Genomic DNA, 21,237 nt, shown 5'->3' on the forward strand with positions numbered 1-21,237 from the left:
CAAGAACTCCCCCCACATCCGCAAGCACCTGGCTAGTCCCTCACCTCTTTGGTGTAATGCAGGTCCCCCAAGAGCCTCCCTGCTAGGCCAGCCCCAGATCGCGATTCCAGCTCGCCTTGGAGCTCCATCAGCACCCACTCCGCTAGACCTCCAACCCCATCCCTGCAAGGAAAAGACGAGGAAGGGAAGAGCTATTATAGGTCACGAAGTGTAGCAAAGAGATCATTCCCGACCAACACCGCTAGAAGCCAGTGCAGACTCACCGGGACACGACCAGCTGCACCATCGTCCCACGGTTCCTCTGCAACAAGGAGAACAGGGGTTTGAAAGCAGGGTGAGAACGGGCAAGACCCAGATTCCCCCTCGTTCACTCCAGCGGGGCTCCCGGCCCAGAGGCAGCTAAGGGGCAGTTCCCCACCCCCAGCAGTGCCAATCTCGGGCGGAGATCCCCCTTTCCTACGAAGACCCGCCCGCGGGCTCCCCTCTTCCTGGCCCTGCGATGCTGAGGGCGGTGGCCAGCCCGGTAGCCTCAGGCGAGCAAACTGACGCAGCCGCAGCATCCAGCAAATAGGGCGAGCCGCTTCCCTGTGCTTGTTCTAAGGACAGGAACTCTGCACGCGCTCAGAGTCACCCTCATCCCTGGACGCCGGGGGATCAAGAAACTCCGCGCCCCGGCGCCTCTGTTGGAGCGGCACTCTGCACGTGCTCAAGAGCGCGCTCGTTGCTTTTCTTTCTCTCTTCCCCCTCGCCCCAGCTCCGCCACGCACCTCACTCAAAATCTCCCGAACCTCCCGCCTCGCCGAAGCCCCGGAAGTCCCTCCCCTCGCCCCTAGATGACTTCCGCTTCCGGACTTAGAGGGGCGGCGCGCACGTGGAAACCGGGCTCGCTTCGCTCTGTCTCCGCGCTCTCCGGACGCTCGACCGGTGCTATTCCCTGCCTGCCATGGTCGAGTTCGAGGTACACCGCGCACGGCTCTTCGCCTTTGTGCCGTCCGGGATCCGGTGCGTGGCTGCGTCCCGCCCATCTCACCACCGCCTGGCCGTGGGCCGCCTCGACGGCTCCCTCGAGATCTACGACCTGCAGGCCAACATGTTCCAGGAGAAGGTGACTCTGGCTCCCCAGTGGTTGGCATTCAGGGGTAGACTGCCCGTGCACTTCAGGGATCCACCTGGCACCCATTTGACAGGTCTCCACCTCTGTGAGGTTTTAATGGCATCTTAGCCATTGTCTGACCCCAGATCTTGTGGCCTTGAGTTCCACAAGCTAGTTCTTTCCTCCGTGAAGTAATACTAGCTTATCCAGACACAGCTGAGCTCACAGTGACAGAGAGTCCTATGGCTCCACTGAGGCTGGGAATTGGAGCCCCAAAGAATTGTTTCCCTGGGGAATGTCCTGGCTAAACAGCTATTTGCTGGGCATTCTTTGGGGCAAGAGGGTGGGTAGCACAGGTGACTCACCAAGCCTCTCTCTACTTTATTTCTGTAATCAGGAGGTATATCAGTGTTTGGGGTTTCTGGCTGCAAAATTCTCCGGTCTGAGCCCAGCACAGGTTCATCCTTTGTGTGATTCCTCCCAGCTAAAGTTTGTGTATGTGTGTTAAAAGGAGGCCATTGACACCCAAAGCCTTCAAGAAACACCTTTCCTTAGACCAGAAAACTGTTCAGGATTGCCTCTTGGTTTAGGGGTTCTGCATCTTCCCCTTACCTATGACTTATCTCTCCAGGTCATTGCTGGCCACGATACGAGGATCCCAGAGGCGCTCTGCTGGGCAGCAGGAGACCGGCTCTTTGGTGCAGGTCTCAGTGGGGAAATTGTTGAATACAACTTGGAGAAGCTGAATGTCAAATATTCGTTGGATGCTTTTGGAGGTCCTATCTGGAGCATGGTGGCTGATCCAACTGGGACTCAATTGGCGGTAGGTGCCCCTAGTGTCCCAGAGAGGGGCAGCTTGAAAATGTGGTAATGAAGTCTTGTGCTAGCAAGAGAACATCCCTTAGAGGAGGGAACAGCACCTGATGATTTAGAACAATAAGGGGTGTACATCCAGGTAAGTAGCCGTGTTGGTCTGATGCAGTCAAAATATATTAAAAAATTAAAAAAATTGTCCAGTAGCACTTTAGAGACCAACTTTGTTTGTTCTTGGTATAAGCTTTCGTGTGCATCTGAAGTATCTGAAGAAGTGTATCTGAAGAAGTATGCATGCACACGAAAGCTTATACCAAGAACAAACTTAGTTGGTCTCTAAGGTGCTACTGGACAAATTTTTTGGGGGGGTATATTTCAATAAAGAATATTTTACCACATCTATAGATGATGCAAAACCAGAAAGCTAGCCGGCTTCTCAGAAGGCAGTGATAAAACCCCAAATGATGTTAATAGAATGGATTACTGGGGGTGGGGGGAATTCTGGGGAAATGTATTTAAATAAATATATTTTATTGCAAGGCAGGCAGTCCACATCACCCCAGGACTGGGTGTACTTAACTTGTATAGTCACAATATTTTGCAAATTAGAAACAAAGAACTCATAACACATCCATTAACTGCTGCAAGAACAACTATTGCCAGGACATGAAAATCATTGCAATTATTAACTATGGACCAATGGTATAATGCAATTTAACAAACAGCATTATTGGGAAAATTGGCACAAAAAATTGAAGTAGCAAGAGGCCAAAAGAAGCGCAATTTTTTATCAGTATGGTATGACTTTATTGATTACACAAATAATGAGGCATATGGTACAACTAATTAACAGCACAGTCTGGTGTGCATTAAGTACATATTTTAATTTTTCACCTCCCCTGCCTCCCTTTCCTATAAATTCCTATAAATTCTAATTGTTATTAATACAAAATACCTTTTACTTTTGGTCACCAATCTAAGCAATGCACTTTACTATACACCATTTGATATCTGTAATAACTAGTAATTTTGGTATATACACTTTGACAGGAGGGTTTATTTCACATGCACATTAGGAGAAGCTTATTGACAGTACAGTTTGACAATTGGATCAATTACCTGCAGGGGTGGGCACTCCCAGGGGTGGCCATCTCTCTAGGGGATGCTCTTGCTCTCTGGATTTCCAACATCAATCAGGGGTTTGGATTAAACAGCTTATAAAGCTCCCTCCAGCTCTTCAATTTTCTGCATTTCATTCTCTTCTCCACTCAGTGTCCTGCTTCCTGAGGCTTAAATTCTTTCCTTGTGAGTAGTAAGGTGCTTCTCCAGCACCAGCTTGACACCTGTTTCTGTGTTTGTGTTATTGATAATCTTGTGTAGTTTGGTCAGTCAGAGCTCAAATTATTGGGCAAAGCCCTGGACTCTTGGCTGTCTACCAGACAGGATTCTGAGCAGGCTACTGACCCTCTCTCTTGTTCTTGCAGCTTGGCTGTGATGATGGAACCATTAAGCTCTTCAACATCTTACCAGATAGAATCGAGTTTGAGAGGCAGCTGGACCGACAGAAAGGTTGGTTGTGGGTGGGGGTGCATGTGGGGGTCATGATCACCAACAGGATGAGCTCTGAGTCCATGAGCAGGAGGGGTAAAGGTAAAGGGACTCCTGACCATTCGGTCCAGTCGTGACTGACTCTGGGGTTGAGGCGCTCATCTCACTTTACTGGCCAAGGGAGCTGGCGTACAGCTTCTGGGTCATGTGGCCAGCAGGACTAAGCTACTTCTGGAGAACCAGAGCAGCACATGGAAACGCCGTTTACCTTCCCACCAGAGCGGTACCTTTTTATCTACTTGCACTTTGACGTGCTTTCGAACTGCTAGGTTGGCAGGAGCAGGGACCGAGCAACGGGAGCTCACCCCGCCGCGGGGATTCGAACCACCAACCTTTTGATCGGCAAGTCCTAGTCTCTGTGGTTTAAACCACAGCGCCACCCGCATCCCTTGCAGGAGGGGTAGGGAGCCTGATTTCTTGTTGCTTGCAGAGGAAAGCCCCTTCAGGATGCAAGGAGAGCACTTGGCTCAGTGGTAGAGCGCATGCTTTGAATGCACAGGGTCCCAAGTTCAGCCCCTGGCATCCACAGGAAGGGTTGGGAATGTCTGAAATCTTGGAGAGCCTCTGCCTGTCATTTTGGATAGCAAGGACCTATAAAGACCAGTGGTCTGGTTTGGTATAAGGCAGCTTCTTGTATTTGCATGTTCCTCTGAGCCTCACCTACCTGCCCCCACCCCCAAAATGAGTTTGAGTCTTGGTACGTCTTATAACTGAGACTCTCCTCTTCTGCTCCACCTTACCTTACAGGACGCACCCTGTCCCTTTCCTGGCATCCATCAGGGACCAAGATCGTAGCTGGCTCCACTAACATCATCCGTGTCTTTGATGTCAAATCAGGTGAGTTCTGGAGTTAGGCATGTTTTATGCTGGGGCCAGGAATATGGTGTGTGTGAGTGTCATCAGCTCATCCAAACAAGCTTCACCTTCATGATTCTGGTCTGTGGTGGCCATTAAGAATCAAGGACTGCACCCTCTTGACTGTGTCCCTTCCATACACCCAGGTTCAATGGCAAGGAGAGGGCAATACTGGCTGCCTTGCCCAAAGCTGGTGAACTCCCTTCCATTAGAGAGGGACCCATAATTCAGTGACAGAGCACATGTTTTGCAATCCAAAGATGTTAGGTTCAATTCCTGGCACCTCCACTTTGATGGTGCATTATGGGAAAGAGCCTCTGCTCTTGCCAGCCTTTGGGGGCCTGTGGGCATATTTGCATACTGCAGAAACTCTTGCAGGCATCATATACATGCTGTAGCATATTCTGTTGCAGGTGTGGGGAACCTTTAACCTTCCAGATGTGGCTGAGCTACAACTCCCATCAGCCCCAGCTAGCATGGCCAGTTGCCGGGGGTGATGGGAGTTATACTTCAGCAACATCTGGAGGGCCAGAGTTTCCTCACACCTCTTCTGTTGGCTACAACAGGGTGCTTCTTTCAGTCCTCATTTCAGCAGGAGGAGGAACCCTGGGTAGGCAGAGGTGCACCCACTGGTGCCATGTTGGTGACCCTCCCCATAGCCCCCTGTTAGCATTTGAGCAAAGGGGCTTTTCTTAAGGCCTTGTAAAGGCCTGTTTGGTTTGGGGTGACTGTTGGCAGCTGAGGCTAAGCAGACCCTGAGCGAGCCTGGTGCCTCCTTTGCAGGCCATGCTGTCCAGCGGATCCTCGTGGACCGGTGCTTCAAAGGGTCCCGCAAGCGGATGCCTGTGGTGGTGTGGGACATACTCTTCCTTTCGGACGGCACAATTGTCAGCGCGGACTCTGCTGGGAAGGTGCAGTTCTGGGACTCGGAGATGGGGACGCTGCTGTGGAGCCACCCTGTCAGCAAGTCAGCCGTGCTTTGCCTGGCTGGGTCTGAGGTAAGTTGCATGTTAAAGGCAGAGCAGCAGCACTGGGGGCGGGGGAGGGTGGCAGCGTTTGCTTGAGTTTGACAAGCAGAAAGGAAAGCAGGAGTCACTTATGTGGCAGGACAGGGGGAGTGTGAAATTGAACTGCAGAATAACAACAGTCCAAGATTTGGAAAGTTGCAACCCAAGGCAAACTTTCTTACTCCTAAGGGGGAAGATAGACAGCTATCCTAGGGGATTGTGTGAGCAGAGTCCTCATTGGAGGCAGCTTATTCCCAAGCAGCCTTTGCCAACTGTGGCTCTGATGGGAGCCGTAGTCCACCAGATCTGGAGGGTCCCAGGTTGGCGTAGGTTGCTCTTGAACTCTTGGCCCTGTGATGATATGATGCTAGCTATCAGAAATTCATTTAAATCAAGACTTTGTGGCAGATAAAAGCACTTTGTGTGTTATCCAGAGCCTCTAAAAACCTGAGTGTGTATATGTGGCCATTCAGGGAAATGACATTGTTCTGTGCTGAATCTGAGCTTGACTGGGACATCCAGCTGACCAGTGTTGGTGGCCAGGAGGCTGAGCTTGATGGATCTATGGTCTGAGCCAACGTGGCAGCCCTTGGTCTGTGTAATGTGACTTCAGTGTGCGTCAGTTCACTTGTTCTCTGCCATTAATACTTCCTCCCTGCAAACCTTTAGCTTGCCCAACTTTCTCCACAGGCAGAAGACAGTATTTTGGTTGGCACTTCGGAGGGGATGGTATATCAGTTCCAGCTGCTACCGGTTAAGCTAGACAGTGCTGAGCTCCAGTGGGTGCGAACAAGGCCCTTTAAGCACCACACCCATGATGTGCGGACAGTAGCACATCTTGCAACAACATTCATCTCTGGAGGTAGAGTTCACTGCAATCGTGTGTGTGTGTGTGTGTGTGTTTGTTTGTTTGTTTGTTTGATTGCTTTGTGGTAAAGTACCTGCTTTGCATACAGAAGTTCATGGGTTCCATCCCCAGATGCCCATTTAAAAAGGACCATGTAGGTAGGAGGTGATGGGAAAGGCCTCCCTCTTCCTCCTGAGACCAAGTCAAAGTGGACAGCATTGGTCCAAGTCACTGGCCTTCAACTAATGGGTCACTGTCTGATCCAAGATGGGTCACAACACGAGCACTTCCACTATGCAAATACAGTGGTACCTCTGGATGCGAACAGGATCCATTCCGGAGCCCCGTTCACATCCTGAAGCAAACGTAAGATGTGAGTGTGCGTGCGCGGGTCGCGTTTCACCGTGCATGCACGTGACGTCATTCTGAGTGTCTGTGCATGCACAAGCAGTGAAACCCGGAAGTAACGCGCTCCATTACTTTCGGGTAACTGCGGAGCGCAACCTGAAAATATTTAAGCTGAATTGTATTCATCCCGAGGTATGACTGTATATGGCAAAAGATTAAGGAATTGGTCCCCAAAACATATTTGGGTTAAAAGCAGGTTCTTGGTCTGAGAAGGTTGAAAACGACTGGTCTAGGAGAACCAGTAGTCTGATCTGATGTGTGCACATACCGCCTATAGAGGGTGCTGTGATCTGTTGCATCTTGACCTGATTTGCATCCCCATTTATTTATTTAATTTATATCCCAGTTTTTGCTCCCAAGTTGCTCAAGGTGGTGCATCTGGTTCTCCTCCTCATTTAATCCTCACAACAACCCTGTGAGGTAGGTTAGGCTAAGAGATAGTGACTGACTGAAGGCCACCCAGCGATCTTTATGGCCGAGTGGGGATTTGTAACCACTATACCACCCTGGCTTTTCCCCTTCTCATTTAGGTCTGGACGGGGAACTTGTGATCCGACAATTCATGGAGAATTTGGATCCCAAGTCTCATGAATCTACCTTCCAGAGAATCACCTTCCCTCACGTGAGTAGCGGGATTGGCGCCTGCTATCTAGCAATGCCTTTTCTTCTCACAGATGGCTTCTCATAGCTTCTTCCTTCCTGCAGTGGTTCTGTGCACTAGAGGGACTCAGGGGCAAGCCATGCAAACTCTGCTCCCCCACCCCACTTCTCACCTGCCACTTCTTTTCCCTCTTGTAGAGGTGCCTTGTCTCCTGTGCCCGGATAGCCCGCCTCCTCCTCTTCCAATACCCGAAACATCTGGAGCTTTGGCGACTTGGAGCCACCAACACAGCAGGTGAGAGCAAACTTTGCTTTCAGAGCCTTGATGGTCTGGTGTGTTTGAGGTGCCCCTAGAGGAGACATGTCCTTTGGTCACCTGGGCCTGTGTTGAGCTCCAGGCTGCCCTTTCCAGCAGGTGCAGCAAGAGCTTTGGGCTGCTGGGAAGCTTGGCAGTCCCCTCACATATTAGGACATCCTAGCGAGACTTGATGTGTAAAGATGCTCTTGGTTCTTGTTCCAGGAAAGGCTGGTGAAGTCCTGCCTGTCTCCTGTCCCCCAGAACACCTTCTCCAGCTCAAGGCCAAGGTGAGGGAGCCATGATTTTTTGTCCCCCCTTGATTGTGGATGCTTCAGATTCTCAACATGCCCTGTGCAGGAAATATCTCCACTTCAGATACAAACAGTTTTGTGCAAAAGCAGGCTATGGATTTTTTTGCATTAGAACAGAGAGGAGACAGTCTCTTGTGCTCCCTGAAATAAGATGTTTATTTAGCTCAATGCATTTCAGAGTTGAGCCTGCAAATGCTTGTAATTCCTTGAACCTCAAAGAGACTTCTTCTGGACATCTGAACTGAAAAGAGCTTCAAAAAATCTACAAGACTTTCTGGATACAGAAATAAAGAAAACATCTTACAGCCTCATAGTTTGAAACTGCTTTTAGTTCAGGCATGCAGAGTAAGTTTTTGTTTCTTTCAGGATCAAGGAATTTACAAGCATTCACCGCTCCTGGTGAAGGAGTTTCAACTCTGAAACATGTTGAACTAAATAAACATCTTATTTCAGGGAGCACAAGAGCCTGCTCTTCCCTGTTCAGCTGACCCTGGTGCTTCCCCCTCTGCTTTTCTGCTTGCTATGGTTCCCCTACATCTGCTTAACTCTAGTAGTTCCCAAGCCAACTCAAATCAAGGCAATCTTGCAACATGTTGATTTTGCTGAGTCTCCAGATGTGGCAAGACCCACCGTTTCCTGAGGGTGTGGCCCCACATGTTCATCTCTCTTAGTCCCCTGTATCTTTTTGGAGGAACCTAACTTGGCTTCTCCCATCATCTGGATTCCTTCCTAGGACCCTGAGCACATTGCCAGCAGCTGCATCTCACCCTGTGGCTCCTGGATTGCCTACTCCACAACTTCCAGGTTCTATCTGCACCAGGTCCAGCTCAGCAGTGACCATATTGCTATCAAGAGGGTGAGTGAGAATTCTGCAGGGTGGAGACTCTGGCCTGGGTGTTCTGGTCTGGGGCATGCTAGAGCATCATCCGGGAAAGCTGAATGTTGGGAGATTCTGGACAGACAAAAGGAAGAACTTCTTCACACAGGGCTTAGGTAGATGATGGAGTCGGCTGCCGCAGGTTGTAGTAATGGCCAATAACTTGCATGGTTTCAAAGGGGGATCAGTCAGATCTGTGTGGTATAAGGCTATGAATGGCAACTAGCAATGATGACTGTGCACATGACCCCCCCCCCCCAAGTATTGGAGGCAGTCTACCTTTGAAGGCACATTGCTGGGGATTATGAGCAAGGGATGTTGCACTTGGTCCTGCTTGTGGTCTTCTTCCCTTTGATTGGCTCCTGAGAGAACAGGAGGCCGGACTAGGTGGACTGATCTAGCTCTAGGACTCTTAGTTACTTATTTCATTTCAGCAATTTAGATACAGCTTAAGTATAATAGTCTCTAAGCAGTTTACACAGATGCAATCCCAAAAAAGTAAAAATCAGATTAAATGATAAAATTATTATGTTCTTTTAAGATTTTGTAACTTATAAGTTAATGGAAGGAACAGGAAATGCTTTTCTAGACTTCTCCAAGTGAGCCTCCTTGGGGGAAAGGGGGTTGGGAGAGGGTGAGGTGGGGCCTCAGGGTAGAGCTGGCCACACTGACCCTTAACCCTTGCCTTCCCAAAGGTTGCTAAGATTCCAAAGGGGATTCGCTCAGCCCACCACCTCCTTTTCTCTGAGGACTCCACCAGGCTCTTCGTGGCATCGGATCAAGGTTCTGTGCACATCCTCAAGCTCTTGCAGTCAGGAGTCTGCAAACACCTGCACATCCTCCGCCCCAGCTCAGGTAAGATTGGCTTTTTGGAGAGCAGGACATACTTACCAGCACTGGGATTAGGGCAGATGAGTGGCTTTTGAAGTGATATTTTAAAGTGAAGCCAGGGTAAAAAAATGTCTGTAGATACACACATTCATTTACAACTTTTGAAACCCACTTTCCTCATGCAGAGACGTCAGAAGCTGCATACCTGCTGGCGGTAAGTGCCAACGGCCAGTGGTTAGCTGCAGCTAGTGGTGATCGGGCAGTCAACATCTACAACTTGGAAGATGCCAAGGTGAGCCAAGCAGAACCTGCCTGCAGTGGTGAGAGGTTGAACCTGCTTGGTCTGAAAAAGTGAAGCAGGTTCATCAGGTCTCTTTGCTGCATCCTCACCATGAGGGTGATTGAGAGTTCTGAGAGCCTTCTGGGCTCCTGCTGTGCAATGATACGGCCCCAGATGAAGGGAAGGGGGCAGCCTGGGCCACCTGGGTGGGAGGAAGGCTTGGTGAACCCCACTGTCTCTCTCTCTCTTGTCCAGCCTCATTGCACGGTGCCTGCATATGACTGCCCAGTGACTGCCTTGGCCATTCACCCAGTGACCAATAATGTTGTGATCGTCCACTCAGATCAGCAGGTAAGATCTTCACAGCCAACTTTATCTTCCAAGCCTCACTAGGCACACAGAGAATCGGGGGGGGGGGGGAGTTTGCTCCATCTGTGTGCAGAAGAGTTTTGCCCCCGCTATTGCAGTCAGTCCCAATTGCTCACAAGGAGGATAGTGGTGGGAAGAACCTGGGAATCGTTTCCCTGGTACAAGTGTAGGGACTGCCAGCAGTGTAAGTTCTGTATCCAAGGCAGGTGAAATGTCTTGTTTCCACTGGAGAGGTTACCGTATTTTTCATCCCATAGGACGCACCGGCCCATAGGATGCACCTAGGTTTTTTTGGGGGGGGGGAAATAAAGGAAAAAATCCAAACCAGGTCGGGGAACAGCGGGATGGCGGCGCTGCGCCTCCCCGCTGTCCCCCAAGCTTGTGGGACTGCCTGATGTCTGCCCGAAGTGCAGGGCGCTCTGCTTCAGCGCTCCCCACACTCTGTGCAGCAGGCTGCTATCTGCAGCCTAGGGAGCCCTGCGGGAACTCCCGCAGGGCTCCCCAGGCTTGCTGATAGCTTCAGCGAAAGCCTGCATTCGCCCCATAGGACGCACACAGATTTCCCCTTCATTTTTGGAGGGGGAAAAGTGCGTCCTATAGGGCGAAAAATAGGGTTCTTTGCTTATTACTTGTGTGTGTAGCCCACCCTTCAAGGGTCCCAGAGCGGCTTAATATTACAGGCAGGTGCTGCTTGGGGGCTTCCCTTTGGGGCATCTGTTTGGTTGCTGTGAGAACAGGATGCTGGACTAGGTAGGCCCCCTTTGGCCTGATCCAGCCGCCAGGCTCTTTTAAGCTCACAATTAAAAACAAATGCAGCTTGCCATTCAAACAATAAAACAAGAACCACCAAACAGTGATGTCAAAATAACAGAAGAGCAGCATAGAACTGCAGCACATAGCGATGCAGGAGGAGGGAAGATGTCTACTCAGCCAAAGGCCTCCTGGGTCAAGTGATGTGTCCTGACTAATCAATTAAAAGCATGCAGTGCACAGAGACAAGCCCCAGAGGGGAGGGCATTCCACAACCTGGGAGCCACTACAGGGAAGCCCTCTCACTGACTGCCCCCCTTGAAAGCCTCTCTTCTGATCATCCACCAGAGTGGCCAAGGTAGTTTTGGTGCTGTATCTGGGTGTGAAGCCGGATTAAGTGTGTCTAGATCAATATTATTTGCAGTTCTGCAACAAAAACCAGTTCTTTGCTATTATGATTGAAGGTGAGCTACAGGCCAGGGTGTTTCTATTCCAGGGAAGTCCAAAATTTGGCATCCCGGAGGTGGCGGGGGAGATTCACTTTTGTTTTTTTCCCTATGATCCATCTCTAGGGTAACCTTTGCCAACCAGAAGTTTTAAACTACAGTTCCCATCAGCCCAAGGCAACACAGCTGGGCAGCTCCAGCATCTTGTGGCCATGCTGCCTGGGGCAGATGGGGGTTGTACCCCAAAATCTCTGCAAGGCACCAACTGTCATGCTTTATGGGGCTGAGCCCCTACTTGACAGAGCTGCTCCTCCAGCCCTCTGTTGTTTGTCTTCCTCTTTCCCAGATGTTTGAGTTCAGCATCACCAACAAAGAATACACCCCCTGGAGCCGGAAGATACAGAAGCTCGGGCTGCCCAAGCATTGGCAGAAGCGGGAGACACCCATCACCCATATTGCCTTCAGCCCCCAGCAGGCCTCCCACATTCTGCTGCATGACACATTCATGTTCTGCATCCTGGATAGGTCCACGGTGAGGAAGGTTCCAGCACCAGACCATTGGCAGTTTGCCACACAAGGGTGCACAGCACCTGCTGTTGTCTGAGCCACTGGTCACATCCAGCCCATTCCTAGACTTGTCTGCAAGGGTACCAGGGTGAGGAATGCCCAAAAGCTCAGTGGCAGAGCACGTGCTTTGCATTACAAGAGGATCAGGTGGCAGGTACTGAGAGGTCTTGCTTTGGTTGGGCCTCACCTGGAGTCGCTGTGTCCCATTCTTGAACACCACAGTTTGCTACAGAAAGATGGAATGTGGCAGAGGAGTGTGGTGAAAGTGGCGAGGGGCCTGGAGAAAGTCCTGTGAGGGAAGGGCTGGTGTAGAGTGGGGAGGATTTTCCATTCAGAGTAGGTGATCCATCAAACTGATGGGTTCAAATGTCAAGGAAGAGGATTTAGGTCACATCCACACCACACATGGCTTCCCCCAAATATTTTTAATTTTCTGCTCGCAGACCAACAATTCCAAGCAATCTTCACAAACTACAGTTCCCAGGATTCTTGGGGAGGGGGGAAGCCACATGGTTTAAATGTGCTTGAAGGGTATGGTGTTGATGTTCTTTCAGCTAAATGTTAGGAAGGGCATCCTAGCAGTGGGTGGTATTAAACACTAGTCCTACTCATAGGTACACTAAGTTAATGGACATGACTAATCTAGGTATGTCTACTCATGAGTTAGATACCACCCAGTTAGAGCTGTTTGGAACCAGCGGGGAGGTAGCAGGCTCTCCTTCATGACAGGTTTTTATGCAGAGGCTGGATGGAAACCTGTCAAGGATGCCAAGGGCATGGCTTTCCTGCATCCTCAGAGGGTTGGACAATGACCTTTTGAGCTCCCTTCCAACTTTTATGATTCTGTATGCCCAAGACCCTGGAGAGCTGCTGCCAATCATAATAGACAGGTGGACCATCAGTTAGAATAAGGGACCCTCACAGGTTCAAACATCACTTCTGGGTCAGTGATGGCACATCTATTTTGTCCTGGTAGGGGGACTTCTGTAGGTTACAATCATGGAGGTTCGGGGGGAGGTGGGGGCGCAAAGCTGGCTGACATGTCTAAGAAAGGCTCCAGGAGTCTGGGGAGGATTACAGATTGCTCCAGCTCATAGACTACCATAGGTAGACCTGGAGGCTGCTTCCAGCAGGGGGACTTAGCTGGGTCATTTTTGTCCTGGCAGAGAGTGCAACACAGCTCCGAGGCAAATTAGCTGCACTGCTTGTTCTCCACAGCTTTGTGAAATGGGATATGATCTGAAACATTTGTGAAGCTGACAACCACAGCTTCCCTGTGCCCTCAGTAACACTGCCTTTTCTCTCTCCAGTCGCAGCCTGATGACTCTGCCTTCTTGAATGACCAGCAGTCCCATGCACAGTACTCCAAGGTTGCTCCCTGTGGCTCCAGGCCCTTCAAGTTCTGCAGAAAGTACCAGGTTCGTCTTTGTGCATCTGCACCCCACCCCACTGGACCCAGGAGAGGCAAAAGGGAACACCCCCCCCCCAACACAGTGCATGGTTCAGGGATGCAGGGAGCTGCCATCAGGTCTGGAGCTGGCTGAGAGGACTCTGAAAGTGGGTTTTACAAATCCATGGAGAAACGTTTGGGGAGTACCAGCAATGCCCTGACCAGGGTGCTGGCATGGTTGAAGGCTAACCCTGGTCTGACCAGAAGCAGAGTGCTTCGAGCCTCAAAACAGCCCCGCTGGACCAGACCAAAGGAGACCATTTAGCCCACTGTCCTGTTCTCACAGCGGCCAACTAGTTGCTACAAAGGGAAGCCCACAAGCAGGACCTGAGTGCAACAGCAGCCCTCTCCCCTTGTGGTTCCCAGCAGCAGGCATTATTCAGAAGGATATTGCCTCTGACAGTAGACGGAGAACATAGCCTTATTCTCCTCCATGAATTTGCCTACTTCTCTTTTAAAGCCAGGCACGTTGGGGCCATCACTACTCCAAGCCATGCTCCGGTTGGCTTGGCAATGAAGCTGGTGCCTCTGGGCCAGAGAGAGGTGCATCTGTGGCAGGGAAGTACAGCTTCATTGCCAAGGCCGCAGAGCTGTTTCCTCTGTTGCTAGAAAATCCATGTGTCCCATAAGGAGCAGGGCTGCTGTTAAGCCTGCCGGCCTATTTTTCAAATCCCAAGTAGCCACACGGCACAAGGAGCGGTGTGTCAGTCCCACATTACACTGAGCACAATGAGAGAGCAATAAATGACAGAAGACAACAGGCATCATAAGCCCACTGCCTTTGATTTCTTGAACAAGAGTGGCAGAGGCAAAAAGGGTGAGTGTGGCGAGACTCTATCTCCAACACAAGGGGGAGAAGTCTCCCAGTGGCTACTAAAAGCACCATCCTTCCTGTTCAGAGGCAGCTTGTTGCTTAACACCAAGGAGTATCAACAGAGCAGCTGAGAGGCATTTGATTGACAGCTGTAGGCTATAGGATGCCAGAGTAGATGGCTTCCCTTGGTCTGATTCAACAGGCCTCTCTTTAGGTATTGATGCGAGTGTCCTGGAATGGCTGTGAGAAGGGCTTTTGCTGCTGTCCTATCTGGGCAGCTGATACTTTGTAGCATGAAAATAATTGCATGTCCGCAGGCAACATGTGTTGGGCACAAGATGACACCCTATCTTGAGCCCATTCTGTCCAAAGGTTGCCAACTGCCATCCTCTGCTTATTCTAACTCTCCTCCTTTTTTCTTCCCCCTGGCAGCCGTTGCTGTTTGTGGACCTGTTGGATAAGAATTGCCTGGTGGTGGTGGAGCGGTCTCTGGCAGACATCAAGGTGCAGCTGCCCCCGCCTGTCTATCTAAAGAAGTTTGGCACGTAAAGGCACCTGTCCCAGCCCTGCCATGGCTGTGGCTGTTCCATGCAAGGACTGTCAAGCAGGAAAAGAGCGAAAACCTGCAAGGTGGCAGTGTTGCCCTCCCAACTGCGATAGTCCAGAGAAGCAACAGCTCAGGTGGGCTGAAAGCATCCCCTCTCCTCCTCCTCCTCCCTTCTGATCCAAAGCAAGTGAATGTCTGGAGAGACGACCAGCAGGTCTTGGGAACCCGGCCAACTCCCATGCCTCCTTCCTCCTCCCCTCCTCTGGGCCCTTGAGCTCGCTCCTTTCCTCCGCAGCGTTATCAGGCTGACGAAGTTGGCTTTGACCTTGGGATCTAGGCTGGAATGAATGTTCTTCTCAGTCAATGATTAACCTCCAAGATACCAGCAAAGACTCCACAAGTAGCTTTGAACCTGAATGGGTGGAAGTCAGCAGAAGGGGCCAGGCTGCTATGGAAGAGACTCGTCTGCCGGTGCCTTTGTTTGTCTCTTTTTAATAATAAAAAAGAGTACTTGGCATTTGTACAGGGCTTTTGAGTGTTCAAAGTGCTTCACCCACGTTACACAATGCCCCTTGGAAGGTGGGTCAGTATCGCTGAAGGTGAGACAGAGGGAGGAGGCCAGCCTAGCACTGCCGTGGCAAGATTTGAAATGGGGGACTTGCTAATTTTTTCCACTCAATTTCTTGGCTGCTGCACAGGCTGAGCATGTATTAGAGCGAGTGTCCTTGCAGGTGTCCTCCCCAGTCTCGGTCTACCATGTGCCTGTCTCTGCTCCTCCAAATGGCTATGGTGGCAGCAAATTCTAGTACTCTCCCAGACTAGGCAAACTGGTTTCAGCCCCATCAAGCAGAAACCATGAGTCCAGCCAGTGAGGAAGACGAACAATGCTTTGCCTGACCTTGACGTCTGTGTTTCTCCCGAAGTGGGGGCGGTGATGGTCCTAAGTTTCCAGAATTCCTGAGGGGGTGAGAAGGAAGTGGCTACATGGCTGAAATGATATGTTTTGAGTTTCAGGGTGGGGGTGAGGAGAGAGTAGCGTTATGCTGCTGGGTGAAGCTGTTGGACTGATAGCCTGCTGTGTCCTTCGCTGTAATTGAAATGATCAAAATAAATCTAACTGAAGATGGGCTTGACTCGAGTGCCGTCTCTCTTCCAGCTGTGAGCTTTCCTTCCTCGCCTGTTTTCCTTCATATTCTTTTCTAGGTGTCAGATGACGGTCTTGTAGTCATGGCACTGTAGTTACTGTTGTATAGATTTATTGCATAGATTGAGCCTGTTTGTTTATTTTTAAATCCAGTGGCCATTTTGAAGAAAACAAACCACGCTTATTAGATACTGAATTGTTTGTTCTCTTAACTCAAGAACATTACAATTCAGAAATTATTACTTTAAATAAAGACAATTCCATACGTTCACAAATATGTGGGGTTTTTTTTTTCTTCCAAATAATGGAAGGCGTAGTTAATAAATAAAAACAAGGCCAATACAAAGGTCTACTACAGCAGCTCCTATAACAAATTTGCAAAATCATTTATGGTCTGTTGTGCTTGACTCTCCCAATGAACGCCCTTTTGAAACAAGTTGGTATTGTTCCCATTTTATAGATGGGAGATTTGAAGCTTTGAGAGTACAACTTACCCAATGCTGTGGCAGAGGGTGGGCCTTAAGCCCTGACTGGACCATGTAAAGTCTAAATCTTCACTGAGATAGCCATTTTGCTTAACAAGAGACATTGCGTGGCTTTTACACTGTTTGGAAGTCACGTCTTGTTATCTCAGCAGGTCCAGGGTTATTTGCTTCCTTCAAACATTCCAGGTGCAGGTGCCAATATTGAATGCATATTCGACAGTTGAACACTGGGCCCCCTACAGAGCTCTGCCTCATGCCGAAGTTGCATTCTGACTTAAGACCTGGCACTGTTTGTTCCACCCAGACTCGAAGGAGCAGGCTGCTTAGCTTAACTCGGGTAAGGCAGAAGATTTGGCTATTCCTGCAACGGACATCCCTTCCTGTCCCCAAGGTGCTGGAGCCGCAAAGAGTTTATTCCGTAACAGAGATGTCCTCAGGAGTCCGGGATCACTGCCGATTACGTCTGCTCATGTCAAAAATAGCCTTCCACAGCCCAAGGATCAGCGGCAAAGCCTCAACATCAAGAAGGACTCTGGGCCACGCGAGGGCTTCGCCTCCTTCGTGGGAACCTACAGCCAAATTAACGCCAAGCACTTGGGGCTGCAGTTGAACCAAATCCGTCTGTCTCAACCTGCTAGAAATCTTAGCTGCAGGCCTGCCTTATTGGGCCTGTGTAATAAGCTTGCAAAATCCTCTTTTAATCCAGGCTGCCTTTTCCTCAAGCGAAACGGGGGTGATGCAAGTTGAAATTGCTCTGAAGGAAATGCAACCTGACAAAAGACTTGTGCCCATGTGGAGCAGCTCCCACTGGGGCTTTAACAAGTCCCTGGAGGGAGCAGCCCAGGCCAGGCTTCCCCAACCTGGTGCCCTCCAGATGTTTGGGTCTACCACTGGCTAGGGCTGATGGGAGTTGTAGTCCACAAATCTGAAGGCACCAGGATGTGGGAAGCTGGCCTAAACTTCAGCCCCGCTTAGTGTTCCAGTAGAGCTTTTAATGTAGTGGTCTGTAACCTGGAATAGCTCCCCACCACAGCAGGCTCAATCCAGTAGTTTAATTCAGACAGCCTCTTTGTGATTCCAGGCCATTCTTTTCATGGTTAGTGGCCAGTCCTGTTGCTTGGACCCTTGATCAGTGGGCACTGGGCACTGGATTTCCCCCTCTTGATGGACCACCTTCCCAAGCTGATGAGCCCCATCTGCCCCTCCCCTCTACAGCTCATGCAGAAACTGCCTTCTTGACCATTGTGTCTAGAATTGGTCTCATCTGCTCAGTCAGAGCCTGCTTTTGCATGCAGGGGAAGTCCCTAACTCACTGAGGGTTTGAGACCATTTGGTTACCCTCACCTGGTTCAGCTGGCCAGTTGAAGCTATTTCCTGTGGTGTGGCCACTGTCACATGCTGACAGCTTCTAGGAGCCACAGGTGAGAGCCGAGTGCAAGGATGGGGACCAAAAGTGGGCAAATTACCCCAGAAGGAGCATGATGTGTCCCCCACCAGAGGTATTACCCCTCTCCTAACACCCCACACACCCCTGGAGATATGTAATAAAGAGAACAGAAAAATGGGAGAGGGTCATGCAGTGGAGGGTAAGGAAGCCTAACAAAGTTCTGATTTCCCCCGTGATTTCTACTTCAATGCTTTTTTGAAATATCAAATGTTGTTAAACTCATTTTGGAGGGGTTGCCCCTGCTTTGCTGGTGCTCTAAACATGGCTTAATCTGCCTACTTGGTGATCTAGCACTTCTTAAATGTAGCTACAGCAATGTAAAGTTGACAGTTGAATTACACATCTGCAAATGGATGTGCTGTTAGTGGCATGTGAGAGGACATGACAGGCACCTTGCTAGGAGCTGGGTGGCTGGAGGGATCTGCTGCCTTTGCCCTTGAGAGAAAAGAGGCTGCTGACTTAACTCTTTGGCTCCCTCTTCATGGTAATGTTGCCAGAAGCCTTTCTTTAAGGTTTTTTTTTTCTTTTTCAATTTAATTTCTCTGATGAAATTGCTCTCAAGTCCTCCTGCTAGTCTCATTATTTTTTAAAACGAAAGAACTTCAACTTTTTAGTACTGTATCTTTATTCCTTTTTTTACTCGCTGATCCCCTAAAATGATGAGCTGCAGTGTGCAGCATTTATTTATTTTATTTCATTTAATTTATATACCACTTGATTGTAGAAAACCTCAATGAGGTTTACAGAAAGAATAAAACAGTAAGATTATTAGTAAAAACAATTAAAACATTCAAAAAATTAAAACCAGTAATAAACTAAAAACACACCAGCTTCTCATCATCTGGGTAGGCTTGTCTAATCAAACATGTTTTTAGCAGGGGCCCAAAAAAGTACGGTGAAGTGAAGACGATCTCTCAGCATTATCTACAGTCCAGGAGTAACCAAAGTGGTGCCCACCACATGTAACTGGACTGCAGCTCCCATCCTTCCTGACTTTAGATTGGGACTGATGGGATTTGTAGTCCAAACACATTTGGAATACCCAACTATGTTGGCTGTTGCTGGCCCATGCAGGAGCCAGCTGCGCTCTTTTCTCCACAGAAGGCTTTTGCAGCCCGGACAGGAGTTTCCAGGGACTGAACCTGGAGCCTTCTGCATGCAAAGCAGATGCACTGACGCTGAGGAGCAGCTTTCCGCGCGGGACAACAACGGAGTAAAAAAACTCACTGCACCTGAAAGTGAGCATTGGAAAGTGAATGGAGGGTGAGACAAATATTTTCCTCGCCTGTGCAGGATGGCCAGGATTAGCTTCGTATTAATCCGGAGTAACTAAATCCAGAGCAGTCATCGACGAACTGCTCACACCTCCGCATCCTCCCTACTCTCCCCCCACAAGCGCCACGCGGACGCAACTACCCGACGTCACTCTCCTTGGAGTTTGGGTCTGGGCCACGCCCTCTATTTCTCTGTGACTCGAAACCGGCTTAGACTTCGATGTAGAAGGAAACACAGGTCTTCGCTTCCGGAACTTTTAGGCAGTTTCTCTCCCCCACCAGGGTCTGAAGTGAAAGCCGTGCAGAAAATCAGGACTTTAGCCCAGGAGCAGCAAATCAAGGAGTCCCCCAGCAATGGAGAGTTGTAGCCAAAAATCCGAACCAACCTCAACTCGCCTTCACCTCTAATCTGCAGTGTTTTCTCTAGACTACACTGCGGGGCTGTCGTAGACCATTGTATCCGATACATGCATCCGCCAACCTACATGCGGTGTTTTTAATACATGGTGCCACTAATAATAAAGAGCTGTACTTACTTTAGGACTATGTCACTTGTAGGACTTTTTATGTTTTAAAACTAAAAGATTATGGTTTTGCTGCTGCTGCTGTTTTGTCGAGCTACTTGATTTCGTCCTTAATTTTTAACTGAACTTTTAAAAAAGTCTCTTCTCTAAATGCGAACCCCGATATTCCCCTATCCCGATCAGGGGTGTCGTCACTCTAACTTTTTTTTTATCTCTATGGTGTGTGGGGGGAGCTCCGCCTCCCGCTCCCACCAAATCCGCTTTGCCGCAGCCGCGCTCACACCGTCCGGCCTCGCCCCTTTGGGCGGGGAGAGGCGGGGTCTGCCGGGGTTCCCAATCCGCCTCCTTATAGGGGGCGGGCGGCGGGCGCGCGCGGCCCATTCTCCTCCTCCTCCTCACTGCTGGAGTTTGCGGCTCTTCCAGCCGCTGCTGCTCCGGCGTGAGTCCGGCGCGACTCCGGTCCGGCCATGGCAGTGTGGACGCGCGCCTGCAAGGCGGGGCTGGTGGAGGTGCTGGTGCGTGAGCGCTGGGTGCGGGCGCTTGCCGAGCTGAGCGGGGAGGCGCTGGTGCTCAGCTCCGACCCGGAGCCCGTCAACGGGCTGCCCAACGGCGCCGAGTGGGGGAGCCCCGTCGCGGCTGCAGCAGCGGCAGCATCCCGAGCACGGAGCCCCGCGGGCAGCCCGGGCGGGCGGAGCGCAGCGGGCAGCGGCAGCCCGGAGATGCACCCTTCGGCGTCCGGCCACCCGCCTTCCTCGCCTCCCGGCCGGCCCTTCTCCCCTCCGCCGGGGCTGCCCGGTGGCGCGTCCTGCTCCTCCTCGTCGCCCCCGGGCTCCCCTCCGAGCGGGGTGCGCCGGGTGCGGGTAGTGAAGGCAGAGGCGGGCGGGCTGGGCATTAGCATCAAGGGCGGCCGCGAGAACCGCATGCCCGTCCTCATCTCGCGCATCTTCCCGGGGCTGGCCGCCGAGCGCTGCGGCGCCCTCCGCCTGGGAGACGCCATTCTCTCCGTCAACGGCACCGACCTCCGCGACGCCACCCACGATCAGGCCGTGCAGGCGCTCAAGCGGGCCGGCAGGGAGGTCCTCCTGGAAGGTAAGCGAGGGATTCTGGTGGGATGCGCTCTGCACGCGCTCAGGGGGCGGCGGCGCTGCCGCTGCTTTTGGTGCCACCCGCTGCTTCCTGTTCCTCGAGGCCGGGGATGGGACCCAAAATAAACAAGGCGGGGGGCGGGTGGTTAGTGAGCCCTCGAAGCTCGCTTGGGGAAGTACCTGTGCTTTCGCTTAAATTTGGCGCCTACCTCGCAGGGTTGTGGGGAGCACAAAATGGGCACAATTCTGAACTCTTTGGTTGAAGGGGCAGGGTGCAAGCATTTTAAAAGGGGGGGAGGGTCTGAGACTTGGTGTGGATGGGAACAGCTGATTTCCTGGGAGTAAAGTTTTTCTATTCTTCCTTGGGAGCTTGTCCAGAATCGTTTCCTGCACTGCTCACTCTTCCCTCACCCAAGCTCCACGGTGTGCTCTACTCTCCAAGTCTGGCCTTCGCGGGTAACTTTGCCGGGCAATGTTGCTTTCCACGCCTCAACTCCATGCCCTGAA

The 21,237-nt window shown here is 50.8% G+C and overlaps 3 protein-coding genes across 4 annotated transcripts in view; 2 read left to right on the forward strand and 1 right to left on the reverse strand.

Annotated features, from left to right (window-relative positions):
• Window positions 1–1,103, reverse strand: part of CHTF8 (chromosome transmission fidelity factor 8) — a 2,513-nt gene extending 1,410 nt beyond the window's left edge. The window contains exons 1-3 of one of the 2 annotated variants that reach the window (XM_083452353.1): window positions 768–1,103; window positions 264–301; window positions 45–162 (exon numbers count right to left, since the gene is read on the reverse strand). In XM_083452353.1, the coding sequence (XP_083308479.1) occupies window positions 45–162; window positions 264–301; window positions 768–1,025 (414 nt within the window). In that variant the 5' untranslated portion in view covers window positions 1,026–1,103. Of the gene's footprint in view, window positions 1–44; window positions 163–263; window positions 302–434; window positions 691–767 lie in introns of those variants that run through there. The other variant, XM_083452354.1, reaches the window with a different exon arrangement.
• On the forward strand, window positions 1,091–10,367 carry UTP4 (UTP4 small subunit processome component; the record flags this gene model as incomplete). The annotated part of the gene is made up of 14 exons (XM_083453459.1): window positions 1,091–1,105; window positions 1,725–1,916; window positions 3,391–3,475; window positions 4,262–4,351; window positions 5,153–5,367; window positions 6,067–6,238; window positions 7,162–7,253; window positions 7,458–7,526; window positions 7,752–7,816; window positions 8,645–8,696; window positions 9,413–9,572; window positions 9,734–9,840; window positions 10,084–10,179; window positions 10,296–10,367. The coding sequence occupies 14 exons, from the start codon at window positions 1,091–1,093 to the stop codon at window positions 10,365–10,367; spliced, it is 1,482 nt and encodes a 493-aa protein (XP_083309585.1).
• Window positions 10,368–20,024: 9,657 nt separating this feature from the next.
• SNTB2 (syntrophin beta 2) overlaps window positions 20,025–21,237 on the forward strand; it is a 33,473-nt gene continuing 32,260 nt past the window's right edge. Inside the window, exon 1 of the mRNA XM_083454565.1 lies at window positions 20,025–20,734. Within this exon, the coding sequence (XP_083310691.1) occupies window positions 20,113–20,734 (622 nt within the window). The 5' untranslated portion in view covers window positions 20,025–20,112. The remainder of the gene's footprint in view (window positions 20,735–21,237) is intronic.

Source organism: Podarcis tiliguerta (genome assembly GCF_965153285.1).
Source record: "Podarcis tiliguerta genome assembly, chromosome: 8".
Taxonomy (NCBI): Eukaryota; Metazoa; Chordata; class Lepidosauria; order Squamata; family Lacertidae; genus Podarcis; species Podarcis tiliguerta.